At 36.6% G+C, this 18,833-nt stretch overlaps 1 protein-coding gene across 1 annotated transcript; it reads left to right on the plus strand.

Moving 5' to 3' along the window:
* The first annotated feature begins 1,797 nt into the window (after positions 1-1,797).
* On the plus strand, positions 1,798-6,012 carry LOC121982682 (ras-related protein Rab2BV-like). Its single transcript, XM_042535799.1, has 3 exons — positions 1,798-1,890; positions 1,971-2,178; positions 5,270-6,012. The coding sequence occupies exons 2-3, from the start codon at positions 2,014-2,016 to the stop codon at positions 5,750-5,752; spliced, it is 648 nt and encodes a 215-aa protein (XP_042391733.1). The 5' UTR covers positions 1,798-1,890; positions 1,971-2,013; the 3' UTR covers positions 5,753-6,012.
* Positions 6,013-18,833: the final 12,821 nt, after the last annotated feature.

An 18,833-nucleotide genomic window follows, 5' to 3' on the forward strand; every position in this document is an offset into this window, starting at 1 on the left:
TACGTGAGTTGGGGAGGAAGGGGGAGGTGTACCGCCATTCTTTTCAAATTTCTTCTTTCCTTGAGGATACAATATCGATCGACGCAAAAGGTTGGGATTCAAAATTTTGAAACGAGGACGAGCGAAGCTAACGCAGGCTTTTGGTTGACTTGGAAGTCTAATGTAAGGGGTGAGTTAAACTGAATTAAACAATATGGAATTCGGAAGTTTAGTTTGGTCCATTTAAAAATTCAGATTTTTTTAAAAAGAAACTCGGTTATTTTAATTTATTCGATCAATTAAATTTCTAATTTGATTGTCCAATATCAATCGACTACTAAAAAAATAATTTAATTTAGTTATTAATTAAATTAATTGATATTATATTAGCTCGATTTATTTGATGTTCATTATAAAGTTTGATTGATGCCGTTTGTAAAAAAAGAATCAATTTAGTTGTCTTCAATTTAATCTATTTGATCGGTCTAGTCATTAGTAGAGCTCGCTCGATGATTTTAGAACAACAAAGATGAATTCTCGATTCAAAGGTCTAAAGCTGGCATGTTAGGTAGGGACCTCATTTGTTATGGATTGCTATTCCAGGTTAGCCAGTCTAAACTGAACCGGCGTCAGTAAGTCTCACTCAATTGGCTTTAAATACAGCCAAATTTGAATTTCTCATTGAATAGGAACGTCTTAATTCTTTCGTTTCGTTCAACTTTTAAAACAAAAACACCTGAGATTGCACGTAGAGCTCTTTGTTTATTAAAATGCGTGAAATGCACATGATTGTTTTCGTTAAAGACTTAATTCATCCAAATTTGGTTGCCCTATTTGACTGGGCATACTCATGTGCACCATAGAGCTTGATTAATCGTTCAAACCACTCGGTTCACAAATCTCCCCCTCCGGATCATTTAACTCACATGACTCATTTGGACTACTAGACCTGGTCAACTTGTTCAAATTATTTATCTAATTCAACTCGGTCGACCTATTCAAATGGCCTAACCCAACTAATCTGCTCTGCATATTGTAATTGTTTAACTAACTCGACTTCATCCTCTCTCTTCCTAGTTTTCTTAGAAATTTTTCCTTCAAATGAAGCATGTAATTAAAAGGATATTGGGCTCCTGCGATGTTCGTTACGAGCGCTTCCTGATTTATCCAGATGATCAGTGGAAAACTTCCGTGAGACTAGACCGGTCATTCCAGACTCAACGTTACCCAACTTAATTAATCATTTTTTTTCCACTGTTCTTTTGATCATCATCTGCGTTGTGACTTGGCCTTGTTACTGGAGTGGGCCAAGTGACACATGAACCTAGCAAATAATAGGGTGAGCAAAAATTCGATTAAATAGAATAAATGGAACAAATGGATAAAATTTTAAATTTTAATACGATCTATTTAGAAATTTAATCTTTTTCTTAAAAATCAGTTTATTGTTTAGATTTTAAATTTTTTATTTGATTAAATCGAATAAATTGAATTAATTAAATTTTTAGATTAAAAAAAATTTAAATCCTAATTTTTAAAAATAGAAATTGAATTTTATTTTAAAAAAATTAGTTAATTAAGTTTTTTATTAAATTAATCGATATTTTATCCGTTTAATTTATTTATTTATTTTTTAAAATTTGATCCATTCGATTTATTTTAAAAAAAATTAATTTAATTTAATTCGACTAAATTTTAACTTCTATCAATTTAGACGGATCGGATCTATTTTGATTCGGGCAAAAGGACAATGCCAACAAATATCGGGCCCAGTGGATATCGGGCCCAGAAAAGCTATTTCCAGATTCAAATATCCACCTTTCCCGGCCGTTCTTAACTTCTGATGTCCTCCCTCTCGCCTCCCGAAAACGCCGGGATCGCGGCCATTCTTTCCACCGGATCTGGCCTCAGGCAATTTATTTCTTCCTCTTCTATTCAAATGGCGATCTCCTTTTTCTCGTTCGATTATGGTTGTGGTTTATTTTCAATAGTTTGAGATGGATTGAGTTCCTGTGATCGAGAGGAGGAGGTGAAATGGCTCACCGAGTCGATACTGAGTACGATTACCTGTTTAAGGTCGTCCTTATCGGGGATTCTGGCGTGGGGAAATCCAACATACTCTCGAGGTTCACGCGCAACGAATTCTGCTTGGAGTCCAAGTCAACCATCGGCGTCGAGTTCGCTACCAGGACCCTTCAGGTACTCGACGAATTGCTTGCGTTCCTTTTTGGCTTCCCTGAATCCTGTATATATAAATTTAGATACCTGCACGTCCAGCTTGCTTACTAAGATTGAGAATAAGCCTTGTGAGATCACGACTTATAGCCTCGTTGTGATTACTAAATTTTCATCTTAATGCTTGAGAAATAAGCTGCATGCCTGCATAGTATTTTTCTTAAAATAATTGTTGTTCCGTCTACTGAGTGGACCGGAAGAATAAATATGACGCTCAAAATAGTTAATGCTTAATAAAGAGAGATTCAACTTTCAAGACCTTAATCTTTCATGGAGGTGGTAGAAATCCAAGGAAAGTTCAATTTTAAAAAAAAATTGTCTAAAGATCTTATGATACTTAAGGCCTTGTTTTCTTAGAGAGAGGGTAAACTGAAATAATGGATATATATGAAAGGTAGAATGTTAGAGAAGAGGAGTGATAAAAAAAAAATATCTTTTGAGTTGTCTCCTTGAATGGTATAAATTAAGAGGACGGATCACTTCTTAATAACTAATAACTAGTGAGTGTCAGTTTTCTGTCCAAATGATTGTACCAAGGATGAACGCTTAAATTTATCTCATTGAGTATTTGTCTTCCCTCTTTATTCTTCAAAGGAACAATAGATAAAGAATCCACCCTTTGACTTTTCTCTTTCTACTAACCCTTCGACCTATCTCTTTAAGAAAACTGATCACTTGAGGCTAATAAGAGACGAGATGGCTCTTATTACTCCTCTTGCTCCTACAATCTCAACATCATCAGAGGTGAAGAACTCAATCTGTTATCATGTAGAAGTCTAGGAAAATGCCCATGGAATGGAGGACAATCTAGTTTGTTTGAACAACAAGAGCATACCAACAAGAATTCCTTTTGTTTGAAAAACAAGAGCATACCATGGAGGACAATCTAGTTCAAATGTCTCTTACTAAAATATTCTCATTCTCAATATCATTAGAATTGAGTGGTGGACATACAGATGTCTCTTGACACATAAGCATGTCCAACAGGATCTCACTTACCATGTGAGTCTAACGGGAGTAAAATGTCTCTCTCTTAGCCTCAACATGGTTAGAGATAGGGGAGTGAATTTGATTCTATGTAGAAGTCCAAGCAGAAGTTCAATTCAATCTAAGGTGGCGTTTGGTTCTCTCTTAGGAATCAGAATGGAAATGGATATCATAGTATTGTGGAATGGGAATGGATATGAGCTTGGGTATCATTCTTAAAAATAATGTTTGGTTAGTTGAATATTTTCAATCGGAATGAACCTAAATTTCCTTTTTTACCATTAGAGGAAAATAAGAGAAAAAATTAGATGGGAGAGAAAGTTGAATGTGAGAGAAACATATGATGAGAGAGAATGTTGAGAGAGAAAGTGTGATGGGAAAAAATGAAGAGAGAGAAAGTGTGATGAGAGAAAATGAGGAGAAAGAGCATGATAGGAGAGATTGAGAAGAGAAAAAGTATGATAAAAGGGAAAGTGTGCTGAGAGAGAAAGAGTGATGAGAAAAAAATGAAGAGAGAGAAAATGTGATAAGGAAAAATGAGAGATTGAGGAGAGAGAAAGTATGAAGAGAAAGTGTGATGAGAGAGAATATGTGATGGGAAAAAAAGAAGAGAGGGAAAGTGTGATGAGAGAAAATAAGGAGAGAGAGAGTGTGATGAAAGATAATAAAGAGAGAGAAAGTGTGATGAGAGAAAATGAGGAGAGAGAGAGTGTGATGGAAGATAATAAAGAGAGAGAAAGTGTGATGAGAGAAAATGAGGAGAGAGAGTGTGATGGAAGATAATAAAGAGAGAGAAAGTATGATGAGAAAAATGAGGAGAGAATGAAGAGAGAGAAAATGAGGAGAGAGATTGTGTGATGAGAGATAATACATAGAGAAAATGATAGAGAATGTGTGATGAGAGATAATGAGGAGAGAGAAAGTATGTTGAGAGAGAAAGTGTGATATAGAATGAAGAGAGAGAAAGTATGATGAGAGAGAACGAGGAGAGAGAGAGTGAAATGAAATAAAAATTGAACAAATATATTAAGGGTATTTTCGTCCAAAACTTAATTCTCATTCCCATTCCATCAAAACCAAAGGGAGAGGGTGAGTTTCATCCATACCCAAATTTTTGGATTTCATTCTAAAATCTTGATTCCATTTCCATCAACCAAACACAAGGTTTGGGAATGAATCCATTCCTTCATTCCCAAACCCCTAAATCAAACGTCACCTAAATCTTAAGGTAGTTGAATGAACTCTTGATATATAATCATGTCCAAGAGAATATTGCTAATACTGACCCTAGGGGGGCTGGAATGGGTCCACCCTTTAGATTATAAATTTTCAAGAGCATTTTTTTTGAGTAATTATTTAGTATATGATAATGATAATTTGCCCCTCCTACTTTACCTTCCTAGGTTTACCATTGCTTACCAATCATATTGGACTAGGATTAAATAGAGAAGGTGAGTATTGAAACTCTCCTCTCCTAGAATACTTAAATCTTTATTTTCATTTCCATTATTTTATATGTACTGTATGCACTACAAAAAATATGAATGATAAAAGTTGTTTTGTGCGTAGTCAGCTAGGATCATGATTTGAATCATAAAATTTGATGAATTGACTCGTGTCATAAAACATGATGTTTGTGATAGAACTGAACATAAAGGAGTAGTTTGGGGGAAAAAAATTCAGTTAATGTTTCTTCCCTCTTTCGAACAAAGTTAACATCATATAATTTCTTTCGAGATTATCACTATAACTGCATAATGAACTTACAGTAAGATTTATGTCACGCTCACTTGAATATGCCATGTGGATGATTCATCAACTATACTTTAGCCTTACAATTGGCAATAGTTCAATTCCAAGAAGTTTTTTATGCCTGTTATTGATTGATGTATGCATTTTGTTACTCAAATTTACTGCCATCTTACCTTTTCCAATAGCCTCATCCATTAAGCAGTATCAGGCTCATTTCAGATGATATTTTTACATAAATTTCATATTGATTCACACCTTTCTTGATTTCCTTTTTGCATCTTATTCCTAAAGTGAGTTGACTTGATTTCATAAACAGCTAGAGGGAAAGACAATCAAGGCTCAGATATGGGACACAGCTGGGCAGGAAAGATACAGAGCCATCACCAGCGCTTACTACAGGGGTGCAGTTGGAGCGCTCCTGGTCTATGACATAACAAAGAAGCAAACTTTTGAAAATGTTCAAAGGTGGCTCCGCGAGTTGAGGGACCATGCTGACTCTAACATTGTGATTTTGATGGTCGGGAACAAGGCAGATTTGAGGCATCTCCGAGCAGTCACAGAAGAGGAAGCCCAGATGTTAGCTGAGAAGGAAGAACTATCTTTCCTGGAGACATCAGCTTTGGAGGCGGTTAACATCGACAAGGCATTTCAAACTATTCTAAAAGATATTTACCAGATAATTAGCAGAAAGGCACTTGCTGCTGCAGAGGCAGCAGGAGCAGTTCCCGGCCAAGGCATGACCATCAATGTATCTGATCCCGGTGGAGGCTTCACAAAGAAAGGTTGCTGTTCAAATTAGCTGATTTGCCTTGTGTCCATGGTTTACCCAGAAATGAGGATCCGCTGCACAAGGTGCTAAGTATGATCCAATAATTGTTCATTTATAGTTTTCAAATTTGCATTGAAAAGCCTGTTTTGTTTCTTTTCTTCTGGAGGCTATTAGATGCTGATTTCCTCCATATATTTTGTTTTCACTTTTCACTTAAAAGTAAATGAGCGTGTAAAGTTCATTTGAATATTGATTCTGTAAATTTCAAGCGTTTGTAACAGTAATATCAATCTCACAGTTTTGTTATTCTTCTCTTGAATGTTTATGCGGCAAAAACTTGATGGGCTTCAACTATTGTTGAATCAATTTATGGATGATGTTTGTCAGAAAATTTGAGTAATCATAGCGGAATTGCATCAAGAGATAGTTGTTTACTCATATTTTCATCAAACTGATAAACAACATGAATCATGTGGTCCATTTCATTTCACCATTAAACAATGAAAAGAATAGAATTGTGATTGGCTTCTATATGCTCACTTGTCTGAATGCCAAATCTAAGGTAGATGGGCATGATCTCGAGATAAAGAATGGACAATTATTGGATGAAGCACATTCTTCTCTAAGTGTATACCAGAAGCATCATCGCCCCCACGAGCATAATAGATTGTCACATGAGAGCAAAGATCAAATCTTCTTGGGAATAAAATCCCTGTCACCTAAAAAGGTCACTCGATCACTATGATTTACTCCCTTTATTTCACTGTGGGGCCAATGATGAGGGGCGCTTGGGTTGGGTGAGTCACCTGTTTGCCACATACTAGAAGCATAATCAATCATGCACAAATATGAAGGCCATAAACCATGTGACCAAACTTCCAACAATTTGAATCCCTCAAATTTTTTTCAGTAATATAGATTTGGTTTCAAAAATACGATCAGAGTTTAATTATTTTAAAAAATATTCTTAAGATTTAAATGTTGACAAAATATTTTTATATTTTTTTAATTATATTTTTAAATATCCCTTCGAATTAAGAAGATTAAAAAAAAATTAATGTTCATCGGCATCACCTCCGGTGTTTGCCCTTAGTGTTCACCCTCACATTGATAATTAGCAAATTCATACATTCTTACTATCCACAAACAATCATAGACATGACTCATCTTCACGGAAATAGGTACATATATATATAATCTAGTTTGAGAGGTAAAGACTGTCAAACCGCATGTCAAAACCATACAAGCATCAAGAGTTTAATCCTCAACATCTGAGGTAAACTCCACTATTAGCCTTCTCTTTTGTCACAAGACCAACTCCACATGAGCACATGACACCCAATGTGGTGGACTCACATCGCACTTGCATGCAATCAAAAACAAACCACACATGACATTACACGTTCTTAAGCCCACAATTGGACTTTGCATTCACACTTATATCAAGAAAAACTACAAAATCAAGCACCATGTAGTTACCAAGCCATGCACGGATGCAAGCCAAAGCCACAAGCAAAGTTCGGACAGCAAGCAAAAGCCATGAATGCAAGCCAAATCCAAATGCAATCTTTGGAAAGCAAGCACAGTGAGCTCAAAAACAGCAACATTAGCATTGTATCTTCCGTTTCCTTCATTTTCAATCAACATTATACCTTCAAACACCATCCAATCAGTGGCCCACAAACCTCATCAAAAATCGAATAGCACTTGCAAAGCATCCTGTCATAGATCGTCACTCCACTTTTAGCAAGTGGTCAGCTATAAACGGATTTGTCGTGTCTTTACCGCGAGCCGTTTGTTGCGGACTAGATAGATCCTTATGGTGGATCTATGAACCCTCTTAAGCTTTTTAGCAAAGCCCCAGCCATCAACGGATTTAGCGCCGTCCTTACCGCGAGTCATTTGCTGCGGACTAGATAGATCATTATGGCGAATCTATTCACCCTCTTGGGCTTTTTGGCAAAATCCCAACCATCAACGGATTTGGCACTGTCTTTACAACAAGCTGTTTGTTGCGGACTAGATAGATCAATTATGGAGGATCTATTCACCATCCTCTCCCAAGCCTCACATACAAAATCAAAAGACAAATACAAAGACCTGCAACAAAAATCTATCAAACCAATCATCATGTGCCACCAACGTTAAAAATTGTCCAAGCATGCATGTGCCCCCAACACCACTGATGTAAAATCTACTCAAGCCTCCCTTGTGTCACCGAATTAATATTTGCTCCATTCGTCGATGAAATCAAACATTAAATTGTAAATCATTCTCCTTTCGCCGATGAAATTGATTCGCCGATGAAATAATATCAACACTATCTGCACCATTCTTATAATTTGTTCCATCTATGCTTTTGTGAGGTGAATCACTTCAATTTCTACATAAGTCCACAAAACGATGGACATGGATTTGAATTTTGCGAAACATCCTCCCTGCAGAAATTAAGAGAAGGAAAAAACTAACCATCTTATTAGATCTTGAAATTGATACAAAGTATAAAGTCTTATATAGTTAAGTTAAGAAACCCTAAACTCTATAAAAAAAGGAAAAATCAAAATTGCCCTAAAAGCTATAAACAAATAAATATATAATCTAACATCCCCCCTCAAACTCACGATGCTACAGCTAGAAGCATTGAGAGTTTGTCAGATAAGAAATGAAAACATGAAGTGGAATGCGCCTTAGTAAATATATTAGCAATCTATAGCTTTGAAGGAACAAAAGGCAATGTGATGGTGCCAATCTGAAGATGGTGACGAATAATATGACAATCAATTTCAATATGTTTCGTCCGCTCATGAAAAACTGAATTGCGTGTAATTTGAATAGCACTCTGATTATCACAATATAACGGAGTAGGTTGATGAAGAGAGACACCCATATCCACAAGCAACCAATGCAACCAAACTATCTCACAAGTAGTTGATGCCATGGCACGATACTCAACTTCTGTGGAAGATCTAGAAATAATATCTTGCTTTTTACTCTTCCAAGAAATGAGAGAATCACCAAGAAAAATGCAGAAGCCAGTGGTAGATTTGCGATCCGTGGGATCACCAACCCAATCCGCATCAGAGTATGCACGCAGCTCAAGAGATGAAGTAGAAGGAAATAAAAAGCTTTGAAATTGAGTGCCCCGAAGATACCTGAGAATACGAATGACAGTAGCCCAATGAACCGTAGTTGGTGCAGCGACAAATTAACTAACCACATGAACAACATACGCAATATCTGGACGAGTCAATGTGAGATAAACCAAACTTTCAACAATAGTTATGTACAAAGTAGGATCCGGCAAAGGTGAGCCATTAGATGGAGAATATCGAGCATTAGTCTCAATAGGAGTATCAACAACTCTATTATCAGTAAGACGAGCACGCTCAAACAAATCAGATATATACTTTGACTAAGATAAAAGATAACCTTTCGGGGAATAAGCAACCTCAATGCCCAGAAAGTAGCGTAGTATACCCAAGTCTTTCATAGCAAAATAATGAGCCAACTCAGACTTCAAGGAAGCAATTCCATCAAAATCATCACCAGTAATAATCATGTCATCAACATATAATGATAAAAGAATACGACTTGCACTCGTACATCTGACAAAGAATGCTGAATCATGATTACTAGGATGAAAATCAAACGAAGTAATTGCTGTAGAGAACTTCTCAAACCAAGCACGAAGTGCTTGTTTGAGACCATAAAGCGCTTTACAAAGCCTGCAAACTTCACTAGGTTTGTGTGAAATACCAGGAGGAGGTGTCATATAAACTTCTTCATGAAGATCACCATTTAGAAATGCATTCTTGACATCCATCTGAGATATTCTCCATCGACAAACAGAAGCAACAACAATCAGAGTACGAACAGTTGCCATTTTTGCAACGGGAGCAAATGTTTCTTCATAATCCATGCCATACTCCTGAGAATAACATTTAGCAACAAGACGAGCTTTGTATCGTTCGATAGATCCATCAGATTTAGTTTTGATCTTATATACCCAACGAGAACCAATAGTATGTTTTCCTGGTGGCAATGGAACCAAATCCCATGTATGACTCTGATGCAAAGCAGTTAGTTCCTCAATCATAGCACTGCCAAAGTGGGTTACAAACAGCTTCTCTATAGGATTCAGGCTCAGAAAGACAATGAATAGATGTAACAAATGAAGCAAAAGAACGAGAATAACAAGAGTACGCACAATCTGGTAGTTTAGTAGACTTACGAACACGAGTGGATTGACGATGGTGGAGAGAAGGATCATCCGCAACCTTAGGAGATAATTGGGTAGTGGCAGAAGGAGGAACATGTGGAGCGGATATCTCAGGAACCAAAGTACTAGATTCAGTTGAACTACTAGTAGGATTTGTGGATGAATCTTCCTCAGTATTGGTATTGAAAGGATCAATACAAAGCAGATATGACTTTGTCATATTATGCGAACTAGCCGGAATAAAAAAGAATGGAATATGCTCAAGAAATACAACATGACAAGAGACATACAATTTTTGATTAACGGGATCAAAGCAACGATATCCTTTTTGACTAATACCATAACCCAAAAAGACACAAAGAGCAGACCGAGAGGCTAACTTATTAAGCTTTGTATGTGGATGAAGGACAAAACAAGTACAACCGAAAACACGCAAAGAGGAATAGACAGGAGCATACCCATACAATTTTTCAAAAGGTGACAACCCTGAATTATGTGAGGTTGGAATTCTATTAATGATACGAGCAGCAGTAAGGATTGCTTCCCCAAAAGGCAATAGGAACACTGACAGACAATAAAAATGAACGGGATATTTCAACAAGATGTATATGTTTCCGTTCAGCCACGCCATTTTGTTCAGGAGTATCTGTACACGAGGTTTGATGAATAGTACCATCAGAAGCAAGTAAATATGAAAATTGATTCGAAGTGTATTCACCCCCCAAATCACAACGAAAACACTTTATGACACTAGAATGTTGAGTTTTTACAAGAGCTCTAAAGTTGTTGAAAATTGTAAGATAATCAGACCTGTGTTTCATAAGATAGACCCAAGAGTAACGAGTGTAATCATCAATAAACGAAATATAATACCTTGCCCCCCCTTATGTAGGAATAGGAGAGGGTCCACACACATCAGAATGAATAAGATCAAATGGAGCAGAAGAAAAAGAAAGACTTTTAGAAAATGATAAGGCGTAAAATTTGGCCAGTTTACAACTACTACAATCAGAAATATCAGAACTTTTTAAAGGTCCTAATGCTCCTGTAGAAGCTAAAAACTACAAACGAGGCGCTGAAACATTACCTAAGCGAGAGTGCCACAAATAAAAATCAGAAGATGAATGACTCAGATGAAAAGATGATAAATCTACACTCGAAGCTACAACTTCTAGTAATTTGAGTTGATCTAAAACATAGAGTCCTCCTTTCTTATGACCTGCCCCAATCAACCACTGAGATTGCGGATCCTGAACATAACAATTGGATGAAGAAAAAGAAACTAGGTATTCAGACTCACATAATTGACTAATAGAAACAAGATTTAAAGTAAGACTCGGAATATAATAAACATTAGTAAGAGATAAAGAAGATGTAATAATTGAATCAACACCTACTAATGACATAGGAGTACCATCAGCAGCCACAATAGATATAGATGAACTGGGAGAAAAAGAAATAAAAAATGACAAATTGGATGACATATGATGGGAGGCACCAGAGTCCAAAATCCACAAGGATGAAGATATACCTGAAATATCAGACGATGACAAACCTATATGAGAGAAAACTGATATGACAGAGGGCTGTGAAACAAGGAACTGTTGAAACTGCTCAAACATATATGAATCAGATTTCCATGAAGCATCTGCACGACTAGGCATGATGATAGAATGAATAGTTCTCAGAATAACCAGACTGTAAGGATACACATTTGTATGATCCGCAAAAACTGATGTCAAGATGACCCGTGGTCACACAAAGAATCTGAGGCAGAAAAGGATGTCAAATGTAGAAATCAGTAGCACAGGGCGTCAGTGTCAAAATCAATAGAAAAGGACGTTAGTGCCGAAATCAGCAACATAGGGCTTCGACACCGAAATCAGTAGAAAAGAGTGTCAGCGTCGAAATTGATAGCACAGGACATCAGTGCCGAAATTGGTAGAAAATAGTGTTGGCGCCGAAATTAGCAGAAAATAATATTGGCGCCGAAATCGGTAGGACAGGATGTCGGCGTAGAAATCGGCAGAAAATAGATGTTGGCGCTGAAATCAATTGTAGTAGGATAGAAAATAGATGTCAGCGTCGAAATCAATAGTAGCAGTAGGAGACGGCAATGACAACATGAAGGAATAATAGGGGGCGGTAGAAAAAATTAGGTTAGAGAAAGAGAACCGCTCTGATACCATGTAGAAATTAAGAGAAGGAAAAAACTAATCATCTTATTAGATCTTGAAATTGCTACAAAGTATAAGGTCTTATATAGTTAAGTTAAGAAACCCTAAACTCTATAAAAAAAAGGAAAATGCCCAAATTTAAAAGCTATAAACAAATAAATATATAATCTAACACTCCCAACATTAGGAGCTATCCCCTCATATATTGCGGGCTTCCCATAGAGTATAAATCATACTGGAAATGCTAAGGTAGCGAGCCTTCGTTTTGTGATTGCCTCCTTTATAATGTTGTCTGAAAACTTGCAACAACTCCCCTACTGATCTGAAATCATGTTGAAGCCCCAACCAAGGCTTTACCTTCCTCCATAGCTCACACGTTATGGGGCATTCAAAGAACAAATGCTCATTTGACTCATCTTGTTGTCGACAAAGCATACACTCCTGGTTTGGTTCATAGAGCATCCTATCCGCAATTCGTAACTTTCCATGTACAAGTAGCCAAACAATGAATCAATGCTTTGGTAAAATTTCTGGCCTCCAAATCAAGGATCCCAAAGTCACTGAAGCCCCTCTCGATCTAAAGAAATCATAGGCATTTGCTACCCCTTTTTTCCTCACCGCAAACCACTCAATCAACATCGTATTTGCTGCCCCATTTCCATTCATAGCGACTTGAATCTTGTCCCGAATTTGTACAAGTCTCTTGATAAGTGGCGAATCCGAAGCCTTAGTCTTCCATTGCCAAAAATCAGCCCCTTTGACATAGTGATGATGAACTCATTTTACCCAAAGTGAGTCCGTCTTTGATTGGATTTCCCAAAGGGTTTTGCTTAAAAGAGCTTCATTCCACGCACTTAGATCTCGGAGGTCATATCCACCATCATACTTAGGGAGACAAAAAGTGTACCATGCAATTGGAAGGAACTTAGTAGACCATACAAACATCCGACATATTACTTTAATTTTTTCAATAACTCCTTCAGGTATAGGAAGCAAAGAAAGCTAATAACATTCCATATCTTGTAGCACCGATCTCACCAATTCAAGCCGCCCCACATATGATAATGTGTGTTTTGGCCAAGAGTTTATCTTCTTTGTAATAGCCTCAAGTAGGGTCTAATGTGTGTTTTGACTCATCTTCACAATTTCAGTGTTGCTTGTATTGTCATTGAATTTGTTATCATCCCCATCATCTCATGCAATATCGGAAAGGGCTAGGTCTCCGCTTCAGTCTCTACATTATCTTTATTCAAAGTTGCCACCATTTTAGAGTCAATACTTTTTTTCACATGTTATAGTTGTTGGTGCAATCATACCTAAGTAATTGAGTTTCAATAGATTATTTGGATGTAATTGACAAAGTGTTTTAAGTTGGATTTTATCTTTTATTTCTAATATGTTTGACTAATGTACAAGCGTAGAAATTTGACAGATAACTACAAGTACAGTGATAACTCAATAAGTATTGAAATGGAAAGTTAGAGAAGTTCAATAAGAATTGACCGAGGTTTAAGAGGTTTTGGCAAATAGAGAAGTTGAAAATATATCGACAAAAGTCTTAAAGGTTTTGGTAGATGGAAAAGTTTATAGGTGTTGCAAGAAATTTAAAAGATCTTAGCAAATGAAGAAGTTCAACAAATATTGACAGAAATGCAAGAGATCTTAGCAGATGTGAAGACACAAACATGAGACTTCTAGATAGATGGATGAAGTGTAAAGAAACAAACAGAACCAACAAGATAAAAACCTTGTCACTCCAAGCGAATCGAAATGACTAACCGTGAAGAAAACTCTTGATATGAAGAATAACGTGAAGAAATTATCAATAATAATTATTTGAAAGATGGAATACAAGAAAACTCTCTCACACTCTAACGAAAAGGAAAAAGCCTATATATAGGCTTTACATCAAAATTCTTCAACCTATCACAGATCCTATAAAATAGGATTAGAATCACACCAGATCCTATAAAATAGGATCACACACGTCACATTCTAAACGCCTAAAGACTCAGACAAAATTATCAATGATTAGACTTCCAAATTATAAAATAAACCATTTAACACGCAATAGACTAGATTAACTTAGTCTTCTAAGAACACTTTATAATTCAACACTCCCCCTTAAAATGATGTTCTCATAACTAATCCGAGCTTTGATCGCAGATCTTCGAATGCACCATTCGAAAGTGATTTTGTAAAAATGTCGGCAATATTATCTTCACTTTTAACTGCAATTATATCAATAATGCCATTGAGCACTTTCTCACGAATGAAATGATGCTCAAGTTCAATATGTTTTGTCCTTGCATGGAAGACAGGATTAGAAGTAAGCTTGATTGCACTTAGATTATCTCCATGAATAGGAATAGGTTGATCAATGGTTATGTGCAAATCTTCAAAGAGTCTACGAAGCCATATACACTCTTGAGTGGCATGAGCATATGCTTTGTATTCTGTTTCAGTCGTGGATAGAGATACCAAGCCTTGCTTTTTGCTACACCATGATATACTTGTAGTTCCACACATAAATACAAAACCAGAAGTTGATCTCCGATCATCCAAGTCTCCACCAAAATCAGCATATGCAAATCCTTGCAAGGAAAACTCTACACCCTTCTTATAAAATAGACCCGGGTTAAGAGAAGAGTTAACATACTTTAGGATCTTCTTTGCCTCTTCAAAGTGTGGCTTCCGTGGCTCTTGCATATATCGACTAACCATACCGACGGAGAAGGCAATATCTGGCCTTGTTATTGTCAAATAAATAAGACTTCCCACAAGTGCACGAAAGGGACGAGGGTCCGATAAACATGTTCCTTCATCACGACGAAGTCTTGCACTCACATCAAGTGGTGTAAACCGTTTCTTTCCATCAATCAATCCAAATTTCTCAATGAGCCATTTAGAATAGTTGAACCGAGACACACAAATTTCCTGTTCCAGATTTTCAATTTGCAACCCAAGAAAATTTTTGAGCTCCCCAAGTTTCTTCATATCAAACCACAATGAAAGTTCTTCTTGAAGACGAGTGACCTCTGCATAATTGCTACCTATTAGAATTATGTCATCCACATACAACAGAATAATCACTATGAGTCCTTGAGGTTTCTTGATAAAGAGACTTGAATCTGCTTCAGAAGCTGCATATTCATAGAATCTTAAATATTCTGCAATTTTTCCATACCATGCACATGGAGCTTGCTTTAATCCGTAGAGGGCCTTCTTCAACTTACACACAAAATCCGGATGATACTTGGACACAAATCCAAGTGGTTGATCCATATAAATATTTCTATCAAGCTCTCCATATAATAAAGCATTTTTAACATTCAACTGCCACAATTTCCAACCCAGGTTGGCTGCTAATGCTAGAACAATACGTACCGAAGTTATTTTTGCCACGGGGCTAAATGTTTCTACATAATCTTCCCCATACTTTTGAGAGAAACCTCGAGCTACTAGCCTTGCTTTGAATCGATCTATGCTCCCATCATCCTTCCTCTTTATTCGAAAGACCCATTTACATGAAACTGGTTGCACTTTAGGGGGTTTAGGAACCAAGTCCCACGTCTGATTTTTCTGCAATGCATCCATTTCTTCTTTCATGGCAGCTTCCCATTCTTTTACTCCTTTATCTTCATTATAAGAAGAAGGTTCGTCATCATCAATAGGATTAGCAAAGAAGCAAGAAAAATTTATGACAAAATTATCATCTCTATAACAAGACGGTCGCACAATATTTCGTCTCGGGCGTTGGCTGATTGTTTCCTCCTGAGAATCATCGTTTTGAATAGAACGCAAGTTCTCCCTTTCTCCTTGATTTTCTTCGGATACATTTTCTGAGCTATGGGATAATGGCAAAGTTACTATATCATTTTCTTCCTTATAGACATCTGTAGAGTCATGGACAGAAATCTCATCAAAGATAACATCGCGAGAAATAACACATTTGTTAGTCGTAGGATCCATACACCGCTAGCCTTTTCTTTGTTCATCATAATCGACGAAAATACATTTAAGTGCTTTGGCTTCCAACTTACTCCTTTGAGACTTAGACACATGAACGTAACAGATTGAACCAAAGACTCGAAAATACTTCACGTTTGGTTTAACACCGAAGAGCAATTCATAAGGTGCCTTATTATTGGTTGGACTGAGTGGCACCTGGTTAATAACATAAGCTGCACACTTCATACCTTTTGCCCATAACTCCTTGGATAAATTCTTCGCATGCAGCCAACATTTGCAAGTCTCCACAAGATGTCTAATTTTTCTTTCAGCAACGCCATTTTATTGTGGCGTCTCTGGACAAGACATTTCTCTTTTAATGCCATTATTTCAGCAAAATGAGAAGAATTCATTTGAACAGGATTCTCCTCCATTATCTGTCCGCAAAATTTTGATTTTTCTACACAATTCTCCTTCCACAGTTTCTTTGAATTCCAGAAATCTTGAGAATACCTCTGATTTGTGTTTCACAAAATAAACCCATGTGAACCGCGTATAGTAATCCACAAACAGTGACCCATCAAATCACTATGGATTTGTTCCAGGAGAATTGTGCATCGTGAATTTGAGCTCTCAAAAGGAAGTTTATGTGCCTTTCCAAACTGACAGCCTTCACAAATTTTGCCATCCTCAACCTTTGATAGATCAAGCAAACCATCACCTAATTTCCTCTGAATCATAACCTACAACTTAGTCATGTTTATATGACCAAGTCTTGCATGCCACAAGGAGGAATTATCATTGCTACTCATCTTTTCAATGTATGAATTTGATGCAGATAGAATAAATAAATCATTTACACACGTACCAGTGGGACCAATGTTTGCTTTAATTTCTTTAACGTTCCAAACTGACAGCCTTCACAAATTTTTCCATCCTCAACCTTTGATAGATCAAGCAAACAATCACCTAATTTCCTCTGAATCATAACCTACAACTTAGTCATGTTTAGATGACCAAGTCTTGCATGCCACAAGGAGGAATTATCATTGCTACTCATCTTTTCAATGTATGAATTTGATGCAGATAGAATAAATAAATCATTTACACACGTACCAGTGTGACCAATGTTTGCTTTAATTTCTTTAACGTTCTAAACAAACTTCACATCTCGCGGTCCGAAGAGCACGAAGTTTCCAGCATCCACTGCATTTGCAACAGAAAAAAGATTCTTTTGTATCCTCGGCACATGATATACACTTTTTAGTGTAATTGATTCTCCACGATTGTTGTCAATAACAACGGTGCCTTCTTTTTGAATTTTATGAATTGTATTATCAGCGGTGATAATACGCCTGCCACTATCATGTAATTGAGAATATGAAAAAGTTGATTCGTCTCCGGTAAGATGATGACCACAACCAGAATCTACAATCCATTCATTTTTGGGTGGATGCTTTGTGTGAGAAGTTCCTTCTACTATTAAGCATGTTTTCCGTTGAGTATCAACAATATCAGTAAGGAAACAATTCTTCCAATCATCTTCTTTTTCAGATTCTTTGGCCACATCGACCAACTTTGCATAGTTTTCTGATTTCAATTTAACTCGACAATCCTTTCTAATATGACCAAGCTGTTAGAGTGTATACTAAAAGCCTTGCTTTTATAAACATTTATTTTTGAAATAAAAGAATCACATTTGTCAAATGTCTACATTTTATTTGTTAAGTGTAGTTGTTCAATTAATTTATATTGTAGATAACATGGTGTGTGGTGTCACTCACAGAAGATCATGTTATCAGTTCTTTATAAATTATAAACAGTTGCTCACGACTAAGATGGAAAGGAACAAACCATTGGAATAGTCATAGTGTAATTAGGTATTAGTTTATCTTGACTAATAAATTACACTAGTACACTCTAAGTATATTGAGTAAGACCATTTTAGGTAAGTTCTTTTTATACTGACTTAATAAAAGAACTAGACCTTAGTTATTATGGAAGTGTGTGCTCTTAATCCTAATATAATAACAAACACATATATTTAGTATTTATTTCTTTAACTTATCAAAGGGTGAGATTTAGCTCGATAAATCAATAGACCCGATAAGTTGGGAAATGATATTACTTATAGTGTGTGTTGTTGATTATAGAAGGAAACTGTGTCCTAGTTATCTAGGTTGAGAATGTCCCCAAGAGGAGATCATAAGGATTGTCATGTTAAACCCTGCAGGTGGACTTAGTCCAACATGACAATGAAGTTGAGTGGTACTACTCTTGGAGCTAGATATTAATTAAGTGAAGTTGTAAGTGACTTACTTAATTAGTGGGCATTCGTTATCTTAAACACAGGGAGACTAACACACTCATATATGAAGGAGTTCATAATATAATTTGGGATTAGTGCGGTAGTGCAATAATAACTCTCTAGTGGAATGAGTTATTATTGATGAACTTGAGTTGTGTGTTCGGGGAGAATACGGGATACTCAAGCTCATCGGAAGGCCAAAACCAATTTCTCCTCTAGGTCCCTGTCGTAGCCTTATTAAAGCCTCAATTCCACCCATATAAAACCCTTCTTGGTGTCCAAGAAGAGGCCGGCCTATGGCTTGGTGACCAAGCCAAAGGGGCCGACCAATCTCCTTCACAAAGGGGCCGACCCTTTGCTTAGTGTCCAGGCAAAGAGGGGTCAGCCATAATATGTTAAATAAGGAGGGGTGTTTTGAATTTTTAAAATCTTCTCTTTGTAGAAAACTACAAGTTT

Source organism: Zingiber officinale, chromosome 5A (assembly GCF_018446385.1).
Source record: "Zingiber officinale cultivar Zhangliang chromosome 5A, Zo_v1.1, whole genome shotgun sequence".
NCBI classification, from domain to species: Eukaryota; Viridiplantae; Streptophyta; class Magnoliopsida; order Zingiberales; family Zingiberaceae; genus Zingiber; species Zingiber officinale.

Bases quoted from the DNA above. Each gene is read 5' to 3' on its own strand.
- LOC121982682 (XM_042535799.1), top strand. From the start codon at position 2,014: ATGGCTCACCGAGTCGATACTGAGTACGATTACCTGTTTAAGGTCGTC. The intron at 2,179-5,269 runs GTACTCGACGAA...TTTCATAAACAG, and splicing joins TCGCTACCAGGACCCTTCAG to CTAGAGGGAAAGACAATCAA.